Source organism: Danio rerio, chromosome 24 (genome assembly GCF_049306965.1).
Source record: "Danio rerio strain Tuebingen ecotype United States chromosome 24, GRCz12tu, whole genome shotgun sequence".
In the NCBI taxonomy this organism is placed as follows: domain Eukaryota; kingdom Metazoa; phylum Chordata; class Actinopteri; order Cypriniformes; family Danionidae; genus Danio; species Danio rerio.
In genome coordinates this window covers 40,150,012-40,177,986 of record NC_133199.1, presented here as the reverse complement: position 1 = coordinate 40,177,986, position 27,975 = coordinate 40,150,012, and the positions used below count along the sequence as shown (strand labels likewise).

At 34.0% G+C, this 27,975-nt stretch overlaps 1 protein-coding gene across 1 annotated transcript in view; it reads right to left on the bottom strand.

Moving 5' to 3' along the window:
• grb7 (growth factor receptor bound protein 7) overlaps positions 1-27,684 on the bottom strand; it is a 40,952-nt gene extending 13,268 nt beyond the window's left edge. Inside the window, exons 1-8 of the mRNA XM_003201342.7 lie at positions 27,544-27,684; positions 17,084-17,252; positions 14,474-14,615; positions 10,798-10,954; positions 6,422-6,543; positions 6,264-6,338; positions 3,460-3,597; positions 2,894-3,004 (exon numbers count right to left, since the gene is read on the bottom strand). Of these exons, the coding sequence (XP_003201390.1) occupies positions 2,894-3,004; positions 3,460-3,597; positions 6,264-6,338; positions 6,422-6,543; positions 10,798-10,954; positions 14,474-14,615; positions 17,084-17,250 (912 nt within the window). The 5' untranslated portion in view covers positions 17,251-17,252; positions 27,544-27,684. The remainder of the gene's footprint in view (positions 1-2,893; positions 3,005-3,459; positions 3,598-6,263; positions 6,339-6,421; positions 6,544-10,797; positions 10,955-14,473; positions 14,616-17,083; positions 17,253-27,543) is intronic.
• Between the last annotated feature and the right edge of the window lie 291 nt (positions 27,685-27,975).

Here is a 27,975-nt window from a genome sequence, read left to right as displayed (position 1 = left end):
TTTAATTCCTACGTATAAGACTCTTTTAAAGAAAAATAAACCCGTGGTGAAGACTGTGAATGTTTGGTCAGAGGACAGCGTTGAAGCCTTGAAAGGCTGTTTTCTCTGTACTGACTGGGAAGTTTTTCATAGCGAGGATATTAATGAAACTGCCACGGTAATAACAGATTATATTAATTTCTGCACTGAGAATGTGATACCAAAAAAGGATATAGTCATCTATGCCAACAATAAACCATATATCACAAAGGACATTAAAGATTGTATTAAGAGGAAGAAGTTGGCCTTTCATAATCATGATCATCAAGGATTAAGAGTTACTCAGAAGGAGTTAAATGGATTATTAAGAGACGCTAGGATAAAACATAAACAATGCCTGCAGAATAGACTAGACATGTCTAATTCTAAACAACTGTGGGACTCTATGAAATCTATGTCCAATATGCAGTCTTTTACTCCCTCTATTTCTATTTTTGATGACTCACAGAAAGTGAATGAGTTGAATGACTTTTTCTTAAGATTTGAGAATTGTGAATACACCCCAGTCAACAGTTCGGAGGTAATGTCTCCTAGAGGTGTTACTTATGATAGGCCACTGATTGATCCTAAGCAGATAAATTTTTATTTTAAACATATTGGCTCAAATAAATCTGCAGGTCCAGATGGAATTTTGCCATACACTGTTAAATGCTGTGCTGATGAACTGACTCCAGTTTGGGTTCCCATATTTCAAAAATCCTTAGACTCTGGTATTGTTCCTAGTTTGTGGAAAAAATCATTAATTGTTCCTGTTCCTAAGTTGGCGAGGCCCTCTGAGTACAATGATTTTAGACCGGTGGCATTAACATCTGTTATCATGAAATGTTTTGAGAAATGTGTGGTGTCCATTGTAAAATCAGAAGTTGCTAGTAATTTAGATCCTCTACAGTTTGCCTATAGGTATGGCAGAGGTACTGAAGATGCAGTTAATAGTATTTCGCACTTGATTCTTAAGCACTTAGACAATCCTAAAGCTTATGCTCGACTGCTTTTTATTGATTTTAGTTCCGCTTTTAATACGATCCAACCACATTTATTAATTGAAAAGATGGAACAGCTGAATATAAACCCATTCATATGCAAATGGTATTTCTCATTTTTAACAAACAGAACTCAGGTTGTCAAGGTTAAAAACATCTGTTCAGAGGAAAAGAACAGTAGTACTGGGGTTCCACAAGGCTGTGTCAGTTCACCTATTCTTTTTACACTTTTTACAAATGAATGTATAAGTAAGCATTCACAGAATTTTATTTTTAAATACTCTGATGACACAGCCATTTTAAGTTTACTTTATGAGAAGGATGATATTGGGGTGATATATCAGTCAGAAATTAGTCAGTTCATTGATTGGTGTGATAGAAATAAGCTAAAAATAAATACTAAGAAAACAGAAGAGATGGTATTTGACCCAAAGTGCATAGGTGACCATCGTCAAGTGGTTGTACATGATGATCCTATTACTCAGTCAGAAACCTATAAGTACTTGGGCATTCATATCGACAGTTCTTTCACATGGAATACACACATTGATTGGGTTTGTTCTCGTTTACACCAGAGATTGTATTTTTTACGGAGGTTGCGTCTTTTTGGAGTCAACAAGAAGCTCATGATGCTGTTTTATAAAGCAGTTCTTGAAAGCATTGTCAGGTATGGCATTACAGTGTGGTTTGGCAACCTTTCTGTTCAGTGTAAATCTAAACTGATGCATCTCTTAAAGACAGCATGGAAAATTGTCGGGCACAACGAAAATTTTAATCCTCAAGTTTTATATGAGAACTGTGTCCTCAATCAGGTGGATAGGATTGTAAAGGATCCAACTCATTTTTTGTTTCCCCAGTACGAACTGCTTCCCTCTGGTAGAAGATATAGAGTCCCAAAGTGTAGGTTAAACCGTTACAAGAAATCCTTTGTACCTGTGTCAGTGGGTTTACTTAATAAGAGTATATCTTAATTGGCACCATAAATTTTGTAATTGTTGTATTTTATACTGTTTTTTATTGCTTGTTTTAGTGAGTGTCTGCAGCAATATGGCGATGCCCAAAACAAATCTCCTGTCAAGGACAATAAAGTTTTACTACTACTACTACTACTACTACTACTACTAGTTGCATGTTTTTTGGACGGTGGGAGGAAACCGGGGAACCCAAGGGAAACCCACATGAGCACGGGGAGAATGTGTAAACTCCGCACAGAAATGTCGGCTGGCTTGGTAAGGACTAGAACCAGTGACGTTCTTGCTGTGAGGCAACAGTGCTAACCACTGGGTCACCGTGCCACCCATCTAGGAAAGGAGGAGGAGTAGGGGTGGAAAGGGGGATTCTTCAAAACGAAGATGGCTGTTATTTGGAACTTATTGGGTATTTATAGTGGCTTAGGAATCGTCTGATTGGTGAATCATAAATGGAGTAATGCAGGACCAGCTGCAAGCAATCATAGGCACACTATCCTCTCGAAATTATTTTATAAATAAACTTCACAAATAAAATGTAATGCCTTGGTACATAAAAATATGAACAATAATAGTTCCTTAATGTAAATAATATATTAATATAATAGTAAATATAATGTAATATAATACTACAATATGACATGAGAAAACTCATATTATAATTGATTATATTTATTTATGAATACACAATGCGCCTTAAAAAAAGGGCATATCGAGAACAAATAAACAAACTAAAATGAGCAGAAAATGTAAATCTAAAATAATATAAAGAAATAAAACTCTACTGATATTTAAACTAAAAATAAACCAAAGTAATTTATGATTGAATATAAGATAAATATAAAACAATAATAAACACCACTAAATTCTACCAATAATAGAAAAGAAACACTTCATAACACTTGCCTTAATGCAGAAGACGTGTTCTCCTGGTGCCCCGTAATGTTTTCGGCCAGTGAACACTGTAAACACATTCAGATCTTCCAGATCTCCAGTAAACTGCAGGTGCCGAGGTTCCTACAGACATACAGTTGAAGGTTATAGTTTAACTTTGCCATGATGGCTGTACATAATATTTGAATAGATATTTTTAGGATACTAGTATTGCGCTTAAAGTGGCATTTAAAGGCTTAACTAGGTTAAGTTAGGGTAATTAGGGAAGTCATTGCGTAACAGTGGTTTGTTCTTTAGACAATCAAAAAATATTGTTCAATGGGGGCTAATAATATTGACCTTAAAATGGATTTAAAAAATGTAAAACTAGTCAAAATAAAACAAACAAGACTTTTTTTCAGAGGATTAAACATAATAGCAAATACTGTGAAAAATTCCTTGCTCTGTTAAACATCATTTAGGAAATATTTAAAAAAGAAAAAGAAATTCACAGGAGGGTGAAAATTGTGACTTCAAATGTACATGTCCAAACAGAACAAATGTGTGTGCATGAATGTGCTTTTGTGTGTTTGCGGCACCTTCGACTGTCCTTTGCTGGAGCAGTACAGCCCAGACCGCCGCAAAACAAAATACAGTTTCTTCCAGGATTTCTTTCCACCCTCTCTCACATGCAGAAAGCCCTGAATCTCCGGACAGGAGCCGCTCTTCACCATATTCTTCAACAGAGACGGAGGAAATGGTTAGGAAGTCTGTACCGCTGTATTTTGATGATTTTAAAGGGGGCAGAAATCTAAATCCGCTTGATCTTTTTGACATATTTTCATGGTAATAATAAAAAGCATTGTTTAAGTAACTCCAGAGTTTCTCGTTAGCATCAAAACTGCTTATTTTGAAGCCAGAATGACAGGCTATGTACAGTATGTGACACTTTATTATGAAATAGTGTGTATAATAATATAATATAAGAATATAATATATAAGAAATTAATTTAGTAAATAACTGGTTTTATTTATTTACAGAAAATACATATTAATAAAATGTGCATATTGAGAATAACCAAATAAATAATCTAAACTAAATTGAACAGAATACAACGTAAATCTAAAATACTATAAAGAAATGATATGAATAACTCCAGACTTTCCTGTTAGAATCAAAACTGCTTATATTGAAGCCGAAATGACAGGTTGTGTACAGTATGTGACACTTTATTATGTAATAGTGTGGCTAAACTCCGCCTCCACAGAATATCAACGCCCACTTCTAGATCACTGCCTGCCTAGCTCCGCCCACCAACATTATTCTAGTTTTGCCTTTTTCAATTAGTTTTAGTTTTAATACTATTTGTAAATTTGCTGAGAAAATAATATTTTTTACTATACATGCTAATTTGTCAATTTATTTATTTATTTATTTTTTATTTTATTTTTTTAAAGCATATTTTTATGTAAATATTTTATTAACACATTTTTGTCTTAATTAAAAGTATTTATTTTATGTTTTGTTAATTTATTAGTTAATTTGAAAGTTTATTTTATTATTTAATTTTGTTTATGTGCTAGCTTTTTTATTTTTTCATTCATTTTTTTATTTTTATTTGTATTTTGCTACAATTTTATTATTAATATTTTTATTATTTATTTATTTATTTATTTTTACTTTTTATATTGTTTACATTTTGGATAGTTTTTTTATTTACATTATTTTATTTACATTATTATTTATACACAATGTAACATTAATATGATTATATTTTTAATAATTTCATTTCTATTCGTGTTTTTTATATTTACATTATTTCTATACATTTTTTTTATTTTATGTGTTGAATTAAGCAAACTAATATTAGTATACAGTGGTCCCTTACTATAACGTGCTTCACCTTTCGCGGCCTCATAGTTTCGCAGATTTTTTTGTGCAGTTTGACATGCTTTTTTTTACAGCGCCCTGATAAGCGAATTGTGTTCTGCGTCCTGATTGGCTCAAGACCATTGTCATTGTCAACGCATACAGAATGCGTTCAGCTTGCCAAATTTACATAAATCTTAGATCGCTAGCAGCGTAAAGCTGCGGTCACACTGCACTTTTCTCCACATAGACTTCCATTCATTCGCATGTTATGCAACAGTCTGGAAATGCAAGCTCATGCGACATGTTTGGAAAGTTCAAGCTTGGTGAACTCTGACCTGCGAAATCACATCACGTCATTGTGCGAGACAGATCGAAGATCAAAACATGACCTCTCTGTACAGATATTTTAAATATGGACCAATCGCTTGCTTGTTAAATGTCTAATCATCTTGTTTAATCCCACCCAATTTTCATAGCGCCGTACAGCAGAATTACGCGAGCTCAAACTTCAGTGTGAAGTTTTTCCCCCAACACAACGTTCATAAAACGTCCTGCACTGTCAAAGGCACCTGCGGTAGCACCCAAAAGGCAGAGGAAGATGTTAACTATCGCACAAAAAGTAAAACTTCTGTTACACAAATGCTTAAACAGGAGGAAAAGTGTGAAAATATTAATGCCTGTCTGAGAAAAGTATAGAAAAAGTGTAGTGAGGAGTCCTCAGTCATCTTTATTTACTATTATTATTATTTTTTTTGTCCTTTCTACTTTTTATTATTGTATTTTACCTATTTATTTTTGGACATCTGGCTATGTAAGCCTTGTATATTGTTTGTCTGGTATTTGTGGGGGGGTGGATGGGTTCTTAGTTCTGTTGAACTTATGTTATACTGTAAACTACAGCTTGTAAAATTAAATAACAATACCTTGATCAAAAAAAAAAGTGTTGTGAGGAGTTTTACAGGCTTAAAACATCTATAATAATTGTAAAAAATAACGCGGACTACTTTGATTTCACCTATTGTGGGCTATTTTTAGAATGTAACTCCTGCAGTTAAAAGAGACCACTGTATTAGTAACTAATACTATTTGTAACTAATAAAGTTATGGTAACTAATAATCTTAACTTTTCTAAATTTGATTGTAATGCAATAATGTGTTCCTTTTGTAAAGCTGCTTTGAAACAGTAATTATTATGTAAAGCACTATACAAATAAACCTGAATTGAATTGAAATGAATGGTATCATTAGTTTTGGCTTAGTTTTTATTTTTGTGAACACAATTTCTACTTAGTTTTTATATATTTGGTTAGTATTTAGTCGCGTGTTGTTAGGACATGGTGTCAGCCAATCACAATAGTGTGAATTTACTTTTAGTCTATAATCTACCATGTCTATTTAAATGTTGTGTTCCAATAAGAGATCAAAACTGGCCAGAAAATTGACTATTACTTCAATATTATGATAAGTGGACTGCAGAGATTGGTACAAATAAACAAAAAAGACCCCTTTAAAAGCTCTGGATCCTCCTACCTGGACCAGCTCTGATGATGTCATGCCTTTAGTGACATCAGCGCTGTCAGAGATCATGTGCTCTGGGAAAAATGACTGGAGAAAAAGGCACAATTAAACACGGCTAGCTGATGATCTGTGCTTGAAATCAAATGTAAACTGTATTGTTGTCTTCATACCACAGGTTTCTTGAAGAACTCGTACTTGGCGTAGTTTTTGCGGAAGAGCAGTTTAGTGTCGCCCTCTACAGGCCAGGAGGACTGAACCTGCAGCACAAGCTCATGGTCTTCCAGACAGCGCTCTGAAAATACAGATACATGCGATAAAAGACTGAATACAAATGATCTTACTAAATCAATTATTACATTACACAAAGAAATACAGCACATATTATTTCCAGCTATTGCATAATGAGGGTTTAAACAAAGTAATTAATAAAGAGCGAAAATAAAACGGTTAACTTACTATAATAACTTTTAAAATTAAATTAAATTTAATAAATAAAAATTGTGTACCATAATCAAAAAATGTGAAAGATGAAATTAAATAATAAATATATTTATTTATTTAAATAATAGTTTTAATTAAAAAAAAATGGGAAACATGGAGCTGTTTTGAACTGGTTACACTATTGCTGTAGCAATAAAATAAAATAAAACTTAAAACTAAATAATACATTTAATTTGATATTACCAATATTTTTGTTCTAATTTTTATTGTGAAAATACAAACACTATATCAGAATAGTTACATATTTTTTGTTGTTGTTTTTTTTACAAAAGAGAAAAAAATGGAAGAAAGAAAAGAAAAAAAACCCTAAAATATAATAATGATAATAATAATAAAAAGATGAAAAGAAAATGGAAACAAGAGTAATAAGTGTACAGAAAATTACAACCAGTTATCACAATCAAATGTTCAGATACATTGTCAATGTTGAGAGTAAATACTTACAATTAAACAGTATAAAATAGTAATAGTTCAAAATAAACAAAAAATTATTTACTACAAAATAAATAAATTAGATTACCAATATTTAAAAAAGAATGTGAAACAAGGACCTGACTTAACCACAATCCAAAACTGTGAAACAGATATAGATAATTAAACTTGATATTAGGGTAAGTGCATGAAAGGGTAAGAAAATGTGAAACCTGGAGCTGTCTGAAACTTTTTACACACTATTACTACAGCTAATAAAATAAAACAAAAAAATTAAATAAATTAATATTACCTTATTTAAAAAATTTAACTTATTAAATTTGATATTTGCATTATTTATAAATGTAAAACCTGGAGCTGTCTAAAACAGCTTACACAAAATTGCTACAGCTAATAAAATAAAATAAAATAAAATAAAATAAAATAAAATGAAATGAAATGAAATGAAATGAAATGAAATGAAATAAAATAAGATAAAATAAAATAAAATGAAATAAAATAAAATAAATTTAATTTAAAAATACCATAATCAAAAAAGTGTAAAATAAATTAAATAATTATTTAAATTTGATATTAACATTGTTAAAAATATATTAAACTTGTCTCAGTTTGAAGCTGTTTACACACTATTGTTACAGTTAACAAAATAAAATAAAATATTACCATCATCAAAAAATGTAAAACATAAAACTAAATAATAAATAATAATTTATATAATATAAATTACAATAAAATAATATAATATAAATGACCATTTATATTACCATCAGTCCAAACACATGCGCCATACAGCAGGTGAAGTGGATGAACTAAATTGGCCTTAATGTAAGAGTGTGTGTGAATGCGAGAGTGTGTGAGTGTTTCTAAGTACTGGGTTGCGGCCGGAAGGGCATCCCACTGCATAAAACATATGCTGGAATAGTTGGTGGTTCATTCCGCTGTGGCGACCCCTGATGAATAAGGGACCAAGCCGAAGGAAAAGAAATGAATGAAAATAATATGGTGATTGTAATCAGCAAGATAAATAGTGTTAATTACAAAAAAACAATCCTTTTTTTTACTAATTAAACTGTCCTACATGTGCTTTATTAATGAGAAACCATGAAAAAAAAGATTTCTTTTCAAGCTAAAGGTTGATGAAACCCAGACCAGTGCCTGTCAAAAGATTAACTAGAGCCATTGTAAAAGCCAGTATAACACGTTGGTTGTGTTCATTTTACTGCTGCTTTCCACAAAACACCCCTGGGCCTGATTCCTTTAAAAGAACCAGTCGTAGAAGCACAAAGCCACATGTCAGCTTTTGTGTTAGCATGATTTCCATTCACACTTCAGAAACAAGGTGGCATTTGAGGCGGCATTTAGTGGAACAATGAAGCGTGAATGTGAAATTACATTTCGATTTGTCAAAAGCTATTTGTCTTGCAGTGAAAAAAACAACAACAACAACCGCATGCAAAACAACAAGTGCATGCAAAACAACAAGTGCATGCAAAACAGCAAACCACTGGGCTTTCCAATACAAGTACTGTGCATTTATACAGTGCATTTATCATGTATGGCCATACACCCAAAGTGCGTCACAATCATGAGGGGGGGTCTCTCCACTCCACCACTAGACTGCAGCATCCACTTGGATGATGCAACGGCAGCCACAGGACAACGGCGCCAGTGTGCTCAACAAACACTAGCTATTGGTAGAGAGGAGAGACAGTGATAGAGCCAGTTCGGTGGATTGGGAGACCATGATGGGTAAGGGCCTCTGGAGGGAATTTGGGCCACACCCCTACACTTTACGAGAAATGCCATGGGTTTTTTAATGACCACAGAGAGTCAGGACCTCAGTTTAACGTCTCCAAAAGACGACGCTCACTGACAGTATAGTGTCCCCTTTACTATACTGGGGGCATTAAGACTCACACAAACTGCAGGTTGAGCGCCACCTGCTGGCCTCACCAACACCACTACCAACAGCAACCTAGTTTTCCCATGTGGTCTCCCATCCAGGTACTAACCAGGCTCAGCCCTGCTTAGCTTCAGTGAGTAACCGCTCTTGGGCTGCAGGGTGATATGGCTGTGGCAAGCCTTATAGACAATTCCGACAGTATTGATAAAATAACTGACAAGCCTTATTATGTTTTGTTTGTTGGTGAAGTATGTCATTTTACATGTCATTATGAAAGTATTTGAATTAATAGGCAACATTGTGAAAGATTAATTTCTCGGTCGAGTAGATTATTTTACTCTTCACCATATTCTTTGACAGAGACTGAAGAAAAGGTTAGGAAGTCTGTACAGCTTTGGTTTGATGATTTTAAAGGGGTGAGATATAGAATTAGCTTATCTTTTTTACATATTTTGTTATTGTAATAATAAATAGTATTCTGGAAGTAACTCCAGACATTCTTGTTAGTATTAATACTGCTTATATTGAAGCCGAAAAGACAGGTTTTGTACAGTATGTGACATTTATAATGTCATAGTACCGCCTCTGCAGAATATCAACGACCACTTCTAGATCCCTGCCTGCTTAGCTCCGCCCAACTAATAAATTCATTAAATTTATATTCATTTATTTATGCTTTTAACTTTTTTTAAAGCATATTTTGTTTGAACTGTTTACACCTGTTTGCTACAGCAAATAAAATAAAACATATGTTACCATAAAAAATGTAAAACATTAATTAAATTTGATACTAACATTGTTAAAAAAATGTGAAACCTGGAGCTATATGAAATTGCTTACACACTACTGCTATGGCAAATAAAAAATGTTATTAAATTCAATTAAGTTGCATTAAATTAAAATTAAGTTAAGTTGCATTAAATTTAAATAAATTAAAATTAAGTTACAATAATTCAATCAAGTTAAATTTAATTAAAATTAAATAAATTTAATTAAGTTGCATTAAATAAAAATTAAAATAAAATTAAGTTACATTAAATAAAAATTAAAATTAAATTTAGTTACATTAAATTAAAATACATTTAACTTAAATAAAAATTAAATGAAGTTACATGAAATACGAATTTTATTTAGATACATAAAATTTAATTTAAGTTACATTAAATTAAAATTAAAATAAGTTACATAAAATTTTATTCAAATTAAATAAAGTTACATTAAATTAAATTAGGTGTCATGGGGGTGTACTGGGTAGCACGATTGCCTCACAGCAAGAAGGTCGCTGGGTCAGTTGGCATTTCTGTGTGGAGTTTGCATGTTTTCCTCGTGTTGGCGTGGGTTTCCTCCGGGTGCTCCGGTTTCCCCACAGTCCAAATACATGGGCTATAGGGGAATTGAATAAACTACATTGGCTGTAGAGTATAAGTGTGAAAGTAAGAGTGTATAGGTGTTTCCCTAGTGTTGGGTTGCAGCTGGAAGGGCATCTGCTGCATAAAACATATATGCTGGATAAATTGGTGGTTCATTCCACTGTGGTGACCCCAGATTAATAAGGGACTAAGCAGAAAAAATAATAATGAATTAATAAATTAAATTAAGTTACATTAAATGAAAATAAATAAAAATTACATTAAAATTAAAGTTACATTCAATTAAAAAAAATTTATATTAAATTAAATTAAATAGAATTTTTCCTCTCATGTGTCTTACCCAGGCCTAAAGCAGTATGATGTTCAATGAGAGCCCAGCTTTCCTCATCTGTGCAGTGTGCGCTCTGAGCCAGCATCTGACAGACATCATGTGCTGTCGCTCTGGAGGAGACCAGGACTGAACGGCAGTGAGTGGCATCGCTGAATACCCGAACCACCTATGAATAAACATAACAATCTGGTCAACCGCTTTCCAGAACATACATAATGACTTTTCATGCGTTTAAAAAGCTCATAAAGAGTGAGATTTTGAAGCTGCATGGCTAAAAGCACTTGGACAGGCATTTATTGAATATTTATTGTCAGGCATATGGCTCATTAGTCTTTCCTTCATTTAGAAAGTAAACTGAAGCCAAACCTTAGAATATAGTCCAGAATATAACCATCCAACATGTATTCTAGATATATCTGACACTGAAACTACAGTTCTTAAATGTTTATTTATTATTCAAAATTTCTATTTGTTTGTTTATTTTGCTCATTTAAACATTTTTGCGTGTGTAGAAGTAATTAGAAACATGCTATTAGCATGCTATTTTATGCTAGCATAACATTAAAACATGATGATGTATTCATGTTAATTCAATTCAGCAAATACACTGAATATCCTAACATAATAATTCATCCCAGCAGTAAAACATGTTAGCCATGTGCTAAAACATGCTATAAGCATGGCAATTCATGCTAGCATTACATAAAAACATGCTATTATCAGATAAATATTTTCTAGCCACATGGTAAACATTATAAATAATGATAAAAACATGATAATTATATTTGCATGTTATTTTATGCTAGCATAGCATTAAAACATGATAATGTGGTAATGTTAATTCAGTAAAATACGTTAAACATCCTAACATGATAATTAATCTCAGCAGAAAAACATGTTGGCCATGTGCTAAAACATGCTATAAGCACGCCAATTTATGGTAGCAACATTACATAAAAACATGCTATCACCAGGTAAAAGTGTGCTAGCCATATGGGAAGCATGACAAATAATGATAAATGATAATTGTGAAACATGATAATTGTGCTAGACTATGCTAGAAATATGCTATTAGCATGCTATTTTATGTAAACATGTTAATGCTTTCATGTTAATTCATGTCAGCAAACACGCTAAATATTCTCACATGATAATCCATTCCAACAGTAAAACATGTAAGCCATGTGCTAAAAAAATTTATCAACATGCCAATTCATGTTAGCATTAAATGGTAGCATGTTATCATCAGGCAAATATTTGCTAGCCACATGGTAAACATGATAAATGATGATAGAGATATGGTCATTGTGTTAGACTGTGCAAAAACATGCTATTGGCATGTTATTTTATGCTAGCATAGCATTAAAAATGTTCATGTTATCAAGTTAATTAAAATCAGCCATATTGTAAACCTAAATAATGACAGAGATATGATAATTGTGCTAGACCATGCTAGAAACATGCTATTATGTGTTAGCATAGCGTTAAAACATGATAAAACATTTTCTATCAATATTTATTGTGCTAATTATGTTAGACCATGTTAGAAACATGCTATTAGCATGTTGTTTTACGTTAGCAAAGCATTAAAACATGAAAATGTTTTCATGTCAATTAAAATCAGCAAATATTAAAAATATCTCAACATGAGAATTCATCCCAGAGGTAGAACGTGTTAGCCATGTGCTAAAACATGCGATAAACATGTCAACACATGGTAGCATTTCATTAAAACATGCTATCATCAAGTAATATCTTACTAGCCACATGCAGGGCTCGAAATTAACTTTTTTACTTGGTAGCACCGGTGCTCCCAACTTCAAATATTTAGGAGCACCAGAAAAAATTTAGGAGCATCAGAAAAAAATTAGGAGCACACACCAAAAATAATTGAGCACCGCTGCAAATTGTATTATAAGGGATTTATTGTATTTTAAAACAACATCAATTAGGACTAACAAAAACCAGAAACAACTATCTAACTAATGCTGAGATGACATTGATATTTGTGTGCAATAATTCCAAAGTGAATGTCGAATAACTATAAAATATTAATGATGATGAAAATGACAATAATAGTGACAATAAATTACATTTGTCATCATCATGCTGCCTTGAATGTGCTTGAATGCAGGTTATCTGCTATAAAAAGTCTGTTACTTTATGAAAAATAAATGTATAGTTTGCATCAAACAAAAATGAAGCATTGCAGTAAGCATGTACTCGATTGATCTCAGCTGGCGGATGAATATTCACCACATGTCATGATCGCTCTCATCTGCGCCTCAACTTTAGGTGGGGTTTGCAAACCTGTGTGCTTTAAGTTTTCACTCTTCAGCCATTTGCATTTCCCGTGGTCATAAAAGCTCCTTCCCTGTCATCTGACAGCGGAATACCTTGAGTTATTGACGGCGTATATAAACCAATATAGCGGCAGGGAAGAGCAATTCAGCACGTTTTTAGCAAAAATCAAAACAGGTCGCACTACAACTATTATCTGCAGTCGCACTAATGTGCCCAAATACATTATGAGGTCGCATAGATTAATTTTCGAGCGCATATGCGACCAAAATGGTCGCAATTTCGAGCCCTGACATGGTTAACCTAAATAATGATAGAAATATGATAATTGTGGTTGACCATGCTAGAAACATGCTATTATGTGTTAGCATAGCGTTAAAACATGATAACGTGTTCAGGTCAATTCAATTCAGCAAATATACGAAACAACCTAACATGATAATTCATCTCAGGAGTAAAACATGTTAGCCATGTGCTAAACATGCTATAAATATGCCAATTCATGCTAGCATAATTACATGAAAACATGCTATCATCAAGTAAATGTTTGCTAGCTACTTGTTAAACATGTTTCTATCATTATTTATTATGCTAATTGTGTTAGACCATGCTAGAAACATGCTATTAGCATGCTATTTTATGTTAGCAAAGCATTAAAACAAAATAATGTTTAATCTTAATTAATAATGTTAATTAATGTAATGTTAATTAATGTTATTGTTAATTAAAATCTGCAAACATTCAAAATATCCTAACAGGAGAATTCAGAATTCATCCCAGTGGTAAAACGTGTTAGCCATGTGCTAAAACATGCAATAAACATGTCAACTCATGCTAGCATTACATTAAAACATGCTATCATAATGTAAATTCAACCTAGCCACATGGTAAACATGAAAAATAATAATCTAAAGATGATAATTATGTTTAATCAAGCTAGAAACATGCCATTTATGCAAGCATAGCATTATAACACAATAATGTTCATATTAATAAATTCAACAAATATGCTAAATATTCTAGCAGTAAAATATTTATACCAGCACAGTGTTAACATGTTAATTCAGCCAAGGAGAATCCTAAATCCATCTTTCTTTTGGGAGATAATTACCCCATTAATCTTTACAATTACAAACAACTACAATACACAATACATGAAAGCTTATATTTAAAAATAAATACAGAATAGGTGCAATTTAAAGTCATGAGTGCTAAAGAAAGTGACAGCAACTTCTGTTGACACGTCTATGAACTCAATGCCCTGTGATGTGCTGCAGTTCCCCAGAGGAACAGGTGTCACCTATAATAACCGTGGAGAATTCACAGCGCTGCAGGCGACTGTCTGTCATTTCAGTCATGGATAAAAGCATGGGGCTTCACTTACATGTGTGCTGCTGTCAGACGGAGGATCCCTGACGCCCAGAGAGCCGGTCAGCACAGGAGACTGTGTCGGACTGCAGAGCTCCGGAAACGGATTGGGAATCAGAGGAGCGGATGAAGCTCGAAATTCCCCTTTAGACGAAACGCTGAACAATCAAAACACCAAAAACAATCATTAAACAGGGGTACTGCAGATCTCAACAAGTCTAATTTAAGACTTTTAAAGACAATTTTAAGACTATTATTAATGAAATTTCAGACCTACACAGGGCTAAACAATAAATAAAGGATTATTTTAATGGCTAGTGGATTATTATTAGTGTAATAATAATAATAATGGGCTACACAGTAGTGCAGTGGGTAGTCTGATTGCCTCACAGCACAAAGGTCCCTGGTTCGAGCCTCGACTGGGTCAGTTAGTATATCTATGTGGAGTTTGCATGTTCTACCCGTGTTCGTGTGGGTTTCCCCCACAAGCTAAAAATTGTCCATAGTAAATGTGTGTGGATGAGAGTGCATGAGTGTTTCCCAGAGATGGGTTGCAGCTGGAAGGGCATCCGCAGTGTAAAATATGCTTGATAAGTTGGCGGTTCATTCCGCTGTGGTGACCCCAGATTAAAAAAGGGTTTAACCCGAAAAGAAAATGAATGATAAGTAATAATAATAATGGGTGACACGGTGGTTCAGTGGTTAGCACTGTCGCCTCACAGCAAGAAGGTCGCTGGTTTGAGTCCCGGCTGGGTCAGTTGGCATTTTTGTATGGAGTTTATGTTCTCCCCATGTTGGCGAAGAAGATTTCCAGTTTTTAACAGTCACCCGTCAGCCTAGCATGATGCAGCTCTGTATCCACTGTTATTTAGCTTTATTCATGTGGCTTAAAGGACATGGGTCACCAAGTATATATAAGCTTGGGTGAAAGATATGGGGTCTGCAATATCTTTACAAGGTATTCATGCACCTCTCTCCAAAAATGTTGAATATCTGGGCATTGCCATAATACATGAAATAAGTCACCCGCTTCTTCTTGGCATCGCCAGCATTCTGGAATGTTTTTAAAACCTGCTCTGAACAGTCTCTTAGGATTCCAAGTAAAATCTATGTACAATTTTAAACTGTATAAGACTTGTTATAACAACTCTAGACATTCATTTTAATTTTCCAGCAATTTTTCCCCAGTTCTCATCTTCAAATGTGCATCCCAAATCTTCTTCCCATATTATCTTAACTGCAGAACTAATATTTTGACTCCATTGACTAGTGCATAGTAGGGATGTAAAGGTATCAGAATTTCACGGTACGATAATACCTCGGTATGAATGGCACGGTACGGTATTTGTTGAGTAATTTACTGGAAAAACAAAACTAATAAAAAGACTCGAAAAAAAAGTGCCAAAAGTGTTTATTTACCTTAGCACTGAGCATATCAATGACATACAAATTAGCCATCTATCTGTAAGTTTCGAAACAGGAATTTCAATTTTTCAATTTTAATAACAAAAAACTATTAAATCATATAAAAAAATAAAGTTTCAATTTAGTATTGTTGAAAACTCATCACATTCAACATTTAATCACCCACTCTTTTTAAGGAGAATTATCATATAACTATAATCTGGTAAAAGCTGGGATCTCTGGGCATGTCCCCTGCAACAGAAAAAAACCCTCTCATTTCGGACTGAGGTTTCTGGGACAGAGAGATATGACTTGGCCCAGGTTGACAGCAGTGGGTAACGTTGTGCATTGTCTTTCCCCCACTTGAGAGGACAAGCCATGAGTGAGATAGAGGTCTCTTTGCGGTACAAGTCAATGTCTGCATCAATCTGAACAGTGTGCTGTGTTCTGCTGTCCCCATGACTGTTTTTAGTCGTATTCCCCGACATGTATTTCACCACAGCCTGGCAGTGCCTGCATACTGTTTTTTTTCTTTATCTGTCACCTTTTCTCCTTTTTCGTATCTTTTTAGAAAGAAACCAAAATGCTTCCACACATCCGATTTAAAACCCGCTTTAGCTTCGATCATTTCCAGCTCTTTTTCTTCCCCGCTACTAGCAGCACACTCCATTTCCCGATTACTGGATCTGTAGTGACAACAGACCGCAAAGGATGATGGCCACGCCTAGGCTGATAGGAATTGTAGTTCCTGCTACCTCCCGTTCGCTTCATTCGCCTACGCAAACTTTTCTCAGAAATATAGTTTTATTGAGTCATGCGCCTACAGTAATATTAAAAAAAATTACTATTGCGGTATGACGGTATTTACAATATTGTTACATCCCTAGTGCATAGTATACTATTTAGAAGCTTCAAGTCCAGTACCTATAATATTGCGGGCCATGTTATCAATATTTTTACCCTTAGGAGAGTTTGAAGGGTACCCAAGACATTTGTGAGCAAATGTCTCAACTGTAGGTACCTCCAGAACTACCTGCTACAGAAATAAAATAAAAAGTACTAAATGGTAGTGGTTAAATTAAATTTGCACCTGCTGGAGTCATAAAATAAAATAGACACTTATTACATTCAGTAAAAGATATCAATTAAATAAACAGAATTACATCGTCATGCATGGTAAGGAAAAATTTCATGTACATGCAAAAAGAATTGCCTGACTCACCTGTGTGAGTTTCTGATGTTCAGAGGAAGCGACGAGCGAGGTGTTGACATCTGAAGGTTTTGTGAAGATGGAGAATATTTGACAGACACTGAATGCCTCCTGGGCACCGTCTCAACTGGAGACCTCCTGAACACCTCCACCTCTGACCTGCAGCCCTTCACCTCCATCACTGACAACAAAACCCGTCCAGGCAAGGTTATTACAGTGGTGCATCTCTAAATTACTTTCATTTTGATATCATTTTTAATTGGCTGTATATTTCAGTTTAGTTTTAGTTTTATACATTAAGTATTTTGTTAGTTATCGCAATGCTCAACAACATCGCATATTTTTTCAGTATCATGCAGACCTACTACACTGTACAAAATATTTGTAAATTGACAGTTGCCCATATTTTGTGATTTATCCTTTTTATTCCACTTATTTATGCTTTTTAAATGGTATTATGGGATCTTAATCTTTCCTCCAAAAGCTTTTGAAGTTAAAAAGTTTGGAAAATTGACTTTTAGAGCAGGACGATTCTGGCTAAAATGAGAATCGCGATTTTTTTGCTTAAAATAAAGATCACGGTTCTCTCACGATTCTGTAGATGTAAAATAAAGGTAAGGTAAAAACAAACATATGGCACAACCTCGATAATAATATTATGTGTAGGTCTACTGGTTTCTATAAATAATTCTATTCTACTTATAATAATTCGGATGTTGAATTATTATCTTTGAGATATATGCTTGCAATCTGTCATATTAGACAAATTTATTCACTGGTAAAATCAGACATTTTCCATTATCAGAATATATTCAACATTATATAGGCTACAGTAGTTATACTGACACTGTAAACATTTATTTTCATGCACAACTGTGGGTTCACTATGAAAGAAAAAAAAACATTTCAAATGCTTGTCGTAATCATAACTCTAAAATGCGATATGATCATTTAAATGAAGTGCACACTTTCGGTTTCATTTTGACTGCTAAGTACTGTTAATACTTCCCGCACGGTTCCCAAACGATCACTCTGTGCCACAAACTCAATATTATTTACAACTGTATAACCTGTTACTTGCAACCAGGCACGTGCACACATAGGGCTCAACCTGTGCAGTGCACATGCCCTTTTTAGTCTTGGATAGAAAGTGCCCTTCCAAAATGATCAAAAGTGCCCCCGCGACGCGGCACACCTTCGGTCCCGCCCTTCAGTAGGCGCGCGACAACACCGCTCTTGAGTACGCGCGCGACAACACAGCTGATCAGTACGCGTGCGATAACACCGCTCTTCAGCAGCACCCAATTTTGCTGTTTTGTAATGAATCGAAAGCAAATTATATTTGTCTCCTCTTTTTGGCTGATTTTTCTGAAAAATGGTCTGATCCGTGACCAAATAATGTGATACAAACCATGAGATTTGTGATCTCTTACACAACTAACAGAGAGGTGTCACATCCGTAACAAAGCTTTTTCCTCATAAATGCAAAAATGTGAAATAAAATCAATGTTTTTTTGCTCTATAGTGAGCCAACTCCAGTTGTCGTTTCTGTGTGGAGTTTGCATGTTCTCCCTGCGTTCGTGTGGGTTTCCTCCAGGTGCTCTGGTTTCCCCCACAGTCCAAAGACATGCTGCAGGTGAATTGGGTAGGCTAAATTGTCCGTAGTGTATGAATGTGTGTGAATGAGTGTTTGTGAATGCTTCCCAGAGATGGGTTGTAGCTGGATAAGTTGGCGGTTCATTCCGCTGTGGCGACCCCAGATTAATAAAGGGACTAAGCCGACAAGAAAATTAATGAATGAATGAGTGAGCCAACTCTCATCTCTTTGATTAGCACAGTTTTTTTTCTTTTGGATTGAACAGTTTAATTCACAGAATTTCTACAAAGTATGCTGTATACTGTAAACTCGAACACTTGTTTCCCCATAATGCATGTTTATATCCTTCAATTACAATCTAAATTTTTTTTACAGATTGATGTTTTTATGATTCTATAAATGTGAGTTGTTTTGGAAAATATAAACACATGTATTAATATGGTGTTACTTTCTCTCTGAATTTATGTTTTGATTTTACTGCAAATGTCCCATCCATAACACTGAAACTGCTCGAACGCAAACAAAACTCCCTTTCCCGAAATAGAACCTGATTTTCTGCCAAGAACAGAATGAAAACAATGACGTGTGCCAGAAGTGTGTAACGCGAGTCACACCTTTCGCAATGGTTTTGTTATGAATCTTTTCTTCTGCGTTTCTCGAGGAGACTGTTGACTAGACGCTGATGTTGACTGAGTTAACTTGTGAACCAGGAAACTGTCACTGAAACTCAACCGTTCAGCAAACAACAAACTAATGCTTGTCAACACTCCTCTACAGGTCTGTTTGCTCACGGGTACACAAGCAATCGAACAACGACATGTTTAAATATTTATCCAATAGATGACAGATTAGACACTGCTGGCTAAAACACTTTATACATGCACCTGTCAATTTTTTGTTATAAAACATACGTAGATATTCCATAATTCAATATATATCGTGATATTAAAACATGCACAATATTGATTCATCAAGAACGTCAAATACAGTGAATAATTATTTATAATTGAAACTTTTGCAGTGGTTTTTGGGAATATACCGATTGCTGTATTTGCAAGACTTAATAAGTGATTTATTTTCAAACTTTAACATGTTCACAAACGTCAATTTAATGACTACTACAAAGGCATTTATTAATCTTAGGTTATGTTAATTTATGTAATGCTAAATAATGCATTAAAAATGCTAAAATGCACATTATGCGGGACTTAATGTACGGAAACAAATCGGCACTGAAACCCATGTCCTCTGGTATGACACTATAACAAATACACTAACTGTTATTGAATGTGTTTTATATATTTAATGCCAAAGTCAGTTTACACGAAGTTACACAAGTCAAGCGTATTAGTAAGCAGCTTATGAACAATTTTAACATAAAATAAAAATAAATGATAAATCAAGCAAGTTAGTAAAAAATTAAACTAGGGTGAACATTCTGCGTTCTTCTGCATTACGATAACTAAATAAAACCATATACAGTTAGCTCAACTTAAGTTGTAAGCTTAAATTCAGTTCATTTAAATTCAGTAAGGTCAACTCAATTTGTTCTTTTAAAAGTAAGAACTGTAAGAATTGTGTTGTTTCAACTCATTTTAAATAAGTAGTTTGAACAAGCACAGCTGAAGCAAATTAACCTTATGAGTCCATTGAACTTATGTTATGTTAAACTGACTTAAAACAGCTTGCGTAACTTATAAAATTAAGTTAGAACATGATTGACTAATCAATAATTGAATAAGTAACAATGACCTAAAAACATGCTGTCAGGGCTAATTGATCATATAATTTTTTACAGTGCAGCAAAGGTCATTTTTTGAGTGTATAAAGGGCTTGCAACCACTTACCTTAAAAAATTGAGTGAACATTTTCAGTGATATGCTCATTTTTAATCTGCAACTAGCTAAAACGTATTTAGTTGAAGGACTGAAGCCCCATGAAGTGTGGTCAAAAATGTTATAACCAGTGAGTTAAAACCAAACACACGTCCTATTATATGCCACATATGGTGATGCAGATGTCTCCAAAACAGGTGGACAAATCTAAACTTCACTGAAAAAAATTATTAAAGGATGATTCCTTGAATTTACTTAATTTTTTTTAAATTAAGGGGTTGTAAACAATTTGTTTATGTTGAATTTAAACAAATAAATTAAGTTGAACATTACTTAATTTAATTTGTTTGTTTAAATTCAACACAAATAGATTGTTTGCAACAATTTTGCAGACAGCATTTTTTTCAGTGTTGTTCTTATTCAAACATATATAAATATGCATATTATAAATAATACTGCTAATAATAATACCAGTAATGCAAATTGTCATTAATAACCAGAATAAAGTAATTTACTAAAACTTAAATTTAATGAGTTAACATATTCTTTTGCATTAAAATAACTAAAAGACCATATGAATTAAGTTCAACATAATTTGTCAAAATTCAGCCCAAATAAATTTACTAAGTTCAGCTTAATTTGTTTGTTTATATTCAGCCTATACACTATTACAGTTGGGTTCCACACAATTCCTTCATGTTGTTCCAACTCAAATCTATAAAGTTAGCGTAATTGTTTTGAAAATAAAACAATTAAATTGCCCCACACCAAAAAAACTTAAGAATTGTGTTGTTTCAACTTTTTAAATGTGTATAAATGGCTTGCAACCACTTACCTTAAAGTTGAGTAAACATTTTCAGTGCAAATTTGTAATTTTCAACAAATTAAAATTGAAGGATTGAAGTCCCATCTGAGGCCAATGATGTGCACCTCTTCAGTTTTTGCCTCTGACTTTTTTATGTGTGTGTGTGTGTATATATATATATATATATATATATATATATATATATATATATATATATATATATATATATATATATATATATATATATATATATATATATATATATTTTTTTTTTTTTTTTTTTTTTTTTTTTTTTTTTAACTTATTATAACTTTTTTGGAACCACTATAAAATGACACTGAAAAAAATTGTTGCAAGCAATTTATATGGGTTGAATTTAAACAAAAAAAAATAATTTCAGTAATTTAATTGTTTAATTTAAGCCCAAATATATTGTTTAGTAAATCCAAGGAATCATGGGATCATCTTTGAATCGTTTTGTCAGTCATAGGTTTGCTGTCCTTTGGCATCCCTATTTATTGAAAAAGTCTGACAAGTCATGGCAAAAAAATTAGAAATCATTATTTCATTTAACATAAATAGCATTTTAAGATGAGTGTTCAAAAAGTAAAATAAAATCTCACACCATTTGTATATCATTATAAGTTGCTTTTCTTCATTTTTGTTATGTCAAACCATTGGATCTTTTACAATTCAGTCAAAGTAAAAACAACAACAGTGAAAAAAATTATAAAGTTAATGACCTCTTATATTTTCTCAAACATCAGACTTCAAACTACATAAATATACCCATTTCATTCCTCAAAAAAAGCATCTTTACTGTCATAAAAACATACAATTTTAGAAAGCAGGTAATAACTAAAAATCCTTGCAGTTCTTAACATAATCAATCAACTGCGAAAGTAACTATTAGTAAACTTTTTCATTCCCTATTCTACTGCAGTTCAAACACTATCAGGCCCTTCCTGTCAAATAAAAAGATGATGTCATTCTTAAACCAACAGAGCTGTATTGTACAAGGCTGCGGGCTCTACTTACATCAAAACACAAAGACGGAAACCACACACACCACATTTTCATGCTCAGAGAGAAAAGATCATTTGTGGGTTTCTATTGAACGTGCATCAGAAAAACCACTAGACTGAATATCAGGATGACTTCAAACCAAGCACAATGAGAGTCAGAGTGGTGCGCAAACAGGCAGGACAGAAATGAAAGTAAACTCACGGTGACATGCACCTGCGTCTGACAGCTTCACAAATAAAGCGCTTGTTTATTCTGCTTTGAACTGTTGTTTTGTCACCTAAAGATATGTTTCCAAAGAATAGTGATGATATTCAGAGCACATGAAGTCTGTGTATTAATAACAACAAAGTACTGTAGCAAATGATGAAAACAACTGACTTGGGTCAACAAACAAATAAAAGTAATATTCATTTTCTTTCTTAGCCTTAAAATTATCAGGGGTCGCCACAGCGGAATGAACTGACAACTATTTCAGCACATGTTTTACACAGCGGATGCCCTTCCAGCTGCAACCAAGTTTTGGGAAACACCCATACACACTCTCATTCACACACACACTTATACCCTATGGCAAAGATGCCCAAAATAAGGCCTGCGGGCCAAAGTTGGCCCATCGTAACCTTTGATTTGCCCCACCATCCCATCTGAGAGAAGGGCGAGTATGATGGATAGGGTTTGAGTGGTTGCCTTTAACACAGAGATCATAATTCCTAATTTGACGTAACCTTTTTACTCCAAAAAAGCAAACTGAAAATAAAATGTTTCAATTAAATGTTGTAAATTAATCTGCTTTTTAATTGTAAATAGTCACACATAAGCCCCTTTCACACATACAGACCTTTCCGGAAAATTACCGGCAATTTTCCGGAAAGGTTGTATGTGTGAACAGGTCCTTTTTGAAAATACCGGTAAATTCGTTCTGGCTATTTTCCGGAAAGAGAAGTTGTAACATTACCGGCAATTTGCCGGAATGCTGCGCTGTGTGAACGCAGAAGGAAGATTTCCGGAATAAGCTCGTGCACGTCTAGAACGTGCTGACGTGAGACGTCTGCTTTAGCCAATCACAACAGTCAGACGCATTTACGTCCGCGCGGTTTGTGAGAATAAAAGCCTTTGAATATTTTTCCAGACACATTTAGCTGCTAGAAGTTAGTCAGATCACGTTTATATGTTCTTCTTAATGCTAACTGTGTAAATAATCATCGATAAGATGCTTATGATAAGCCGTTGTTTGTTTACCTTCAAGCTTTGCGTGTGCCCATGAAACAGCCTGTGAGCGTCAGCACACGCACATATTATGAACATCTCGACATGCGAATATGATCTAGTGAAAGTTGTTTACAATATTGATCATCTACAGAGTTTGTAATTTAGTCAAATGTTTACAAATACAAGCGCAGCCGTTTAAAGCTCATTTGTGGTGAATGATGTCAGAATTTACCGGTATTTTGGAATGGATGTGTGAATGCTCTTTTCCGGAAAATTTCCGTAACGTCCTCGCCTGTGTGAACAGCGCTTTTTTGAGTTTACCGGTAAAGTCGTTCCGGAAATTTTCCGGATATTTACCGGTATCACTGTGTGAAAGGGGCTATAGGGGGACTATGCAGAAGACATCAGCAAGCAAATAAAGGCAAAAACTAGTGTAATTCTGTTATAAATGAGATTTTGTTTTTACTGTAATAAGTTCATTATAAAAATGTAAAAAAAAAAAATACTGTGTCAGTTCATATGAAGCAATGTTTTCTTGTAATTTTTTATATTATTAAATAAATTAGGAAATCACTCATGGCAACTATTAGGGCTGCATGATTAATCGAAAAAAGATTGCGATCTCAATTTAACCCTGAATTCTCGTTTCTACGATTCAGCTAATTATATTTTCAAGGTCAGGAGAGAAGGCCACAAGTCTTCACATTAGCCCCTTTCACACAGTGATACCGGTAAATATCCGGAAGATTTCCGGAACGACTTTACCGGTATGTTCAAAAAAGCGCTGTTCACACAGGCGAGGACGTTACGGAAATTTTCCGGAAAAGAGCATTCACACATCCATTCCAAAATACCGGTAAATTCTGACATCATTAACCAGAAATGAGCTTTAAACGGCTGCGCTTGTATTTGTAAACATTTGACTAAATTACAAACTCTGTGGATGATCAATATTGTGAACAACTTTCGCAGGATCACTTTCGCATGTCGAGATGTTCATAATATGTGCGTGTGCAGGCGCTCACAGGCTGTTTCAAAGGCACACGCAAAGCTTAAAGGTAAACAAACAACGGCTTATCATAAGCATCTCGTCGATGATTATTTACACAGTTGGCATAAAGAAGAACATATAAACGTGATCTGACTAACTTCTAGCAGCTAAATGTGTCTGGAAAAATATTCAAAGGTTTTTATTCTCACAAACCGCGCGGACGTAAATGCGTCTGACTGTTGTGATTGGCTAAAGCAGACGTCTCACGTCAGCACGTTCTAGACGTGCACGCGCTTATTACGCCAATCTTCCTTCTGCATTCACACAGCGCAGCATTCCGGCAAATTGCCGGTAATGTTACAACTTCTCTTTCCAGAAAATAGCCAGAACGAATTTACCAGTATTTTCAAAAAGGACCTGTTCACACATACAAGCTTTCCGGAAAATTGCCGGCAATTTTCCGGAAAGGTCTGTATGTGTGAAAGGGGCTAATGTTTTATATACGTTGCTCAGCAACATGTACACCTCTAAATGTTGTTAGGAGTCACATACTGTATTTCTAAGGTAGAATTCACCCAAAATGTAATTTCTATTTTAATGTAATGACGTATTCGCAGCCGCGAAATCACATGTGAGCTAACACTGTTTGTTACAGAGGACGCGCACGTGCCCACCAATAATGACTTTAGTGAAGAGAACCTGCATAGGCTGTGAATAACAGGTAATAACATAGTATAGCAAACACAGTGTTGTGCATGAAAATAAACGTTTAGTGGGTCAGTATAACTACTGTAGCCTATATAATGTTGAATATAATGCAAGAAAGAATCTGATAGTGAAAAATGTCTCATTTTACCAGCAAAAAATGGTCTAATAATGTGGTCCATAACAAATGAGAAGAATATGTCTCAAACCTAACAATTCAACTTCAGAATTATGAATAGTTTTATTCCGATGACCAAAAACAACAGGACATTTTTTTTCATTTTATTAAATGAAAGTCTGTTCATTTAAAGTGCACCAATCCAAATCTGTACAAAATTTAGCATTTTAAACAACAGTAGACCTACACATAGGCCTGATAGTATTATTGTTGTTTTACCATGTGTTTGAGAAATAGCAATAATAATAGCCTACTCATATTAACTTTTACATCTACAGAATCGTGAGGAAAAAACGTGAATTGTTTCTCATTTTAGCCAGAATTGTGCAGCCCTAGCAACCATGCTTACCTTCAGCCCTCTAGCCTTAATCAAGTTTGGTTTTTGGCCCTTGATAAGAAAAATTTCAGCAACCCTGCTCTATAGGCAAGTTAGTTCACCTAATTTACCCATACCGTAGCACAGAGCATGCAAACGCCACACAGAAATGCCAACTGACACAGCCAGTACATCATATACTAATATCATACATCATAATCTAATAATCACACAATTATCAGTAATTGATAAGACAAATGCCAGGCCCAAAGCCAGGTGGGGTTTGAGTGGTTTGAAAGTCCAGAATTTGGCCCCTATATGAGCTTATTTGTCCCATTTTTACCAGTATGCCATCATAAATTGTGAAAATAACCTATAAAAAAAGGCTTTAAGACAAATTTAATTCATTCATTTTCCTCCAGCTTAGTCCTTTTATTCATCAGGGGTCTCCACAGTGGATTTAATTATTATTTTAAATGGACAAATTCTAACTGCACTGTAAAAAAATACTGGATTCCACACAATCAATTTGTGTTAGGACAACAGGAAAAAATTAAGTTAACTTGTTATTTTTTTTTTACTAATTTAAGTGGATTGAACATGAAACTATTAAGTTGTCCCCCAAAAACTTAAGAATTGTGTTGTTTCAGCTCATTGAAAGTAACTCAAACATTTGAGTGTGAGGAAATGAGCTGGCTTGTTTGTTATTTGCCTATAGGCTACAGTTTGTAATTTAAAACAAGTTTTAACAGATTCCCAATCATTTTTATTAACGATAGAAGTATTTTTTATATTTCTTTGTTCAAAAAATGACATTTAAAACTGTAGTCTCCTTACATTTTTTATAAAACTGTAATAACGTAATGCACATTTGAAAACACAAATTTTTGTGAACATAAAATAGTATGGCAAGGACTTTGAAAAAAATGTAGGAAATAGTTATGTTGCATCAAAAACTGTGGTAATGACTACCATCCACAAGCTAAATTTAGTGCTTAAAATGCAGCGTTTGAACCTCACAATTTAACAGAAAATGAGGCGAATGAACCACTCATTTTAATAGGCTGGCTACAGGCATGTTTTACTTTTCATATGTTTATAGAATCATAGAATTCTCATATACAATACACAACTATTACATTGTGTAATATTACAGTACAATTATTGTTACATAATGATCTAAAATGTAGTAACAAAATCTATTAATGTCATTACATAATAACAATTACTATTATTACAAGACTTAACACAAACATTTTACTGATTTATTTTCTTCAAAAGAAACCTTTCAAATAATGGCACACATTTAGCCATTTAAACCAGTTTTACGTTTTCTTCTTATAGATTTAATGATGCTGTTTTACAAGTACGGCTTAACCAAGCTTAACAGATCGAGCTGTAAAGTTAAAAAGACAAACACTATTTATATATCTACGAACTCATTAATCAAGCAAGTACCAAAATATTACCAAGCAACCTAAGGCACAATGTGTAAACACCATTATAATGTGAATCAGTTCAAATAGATCAGTTTGACACTTAAATTACAGCCCTTAAGCATCACACTATAAGTCAAAGTATTTACCATAGCTCTACTATAGAGTATAGTGTAGGCTAGTCGAACAACAAAAACATTGAAGCAACGTTGTAAACAAACTCTAAAAATGTCACAATTCAGATGATAAATCTACAACTACTTATATTTACCGTTTAGTTTCTGATCTAGTAAGTTTGTTGACACGCAAGCAGTGAAGTTTACCAGAGTTTTAAAATTTTTTAAGTGTGCCGTGTGTACAAAAGCTCAACTCACCTTCACGTCAACCGTCCACTCGTGTATTGTTGTTGTTGTTGTTGTCTGGTATCGGTATAAAGTGACACAGGGAAAAGCTGAAGTGTTTGTGAGGTGTTTCATCCGTCCATCCGGCATGAGTAACAACATCTCCTCCTCACTACACTCGAGTTTCGCGTGGGCGGAGCTCGTGAACGCGCAGGTGCAGGAAATACAGGTGAAGTTCGCGCCTACAGGTGAGCAATGTTGCTAGAGGGGATACCGCTGCGGCCGGAAGTTAGCGAGGTTTTTTTTTAATTATAGTTGCAAAAAGTTTACAGCACCACACAGGTATATCAACATCGCACAAAGAGCTTAATTTAATTGGTTTCTAATGTATTTGAAGCTTTGAGCCACTTTCCCTACCTCAGAAAGAAAACATCTAAAAGAGGCCCTGCATTTTTTTCCATTTAC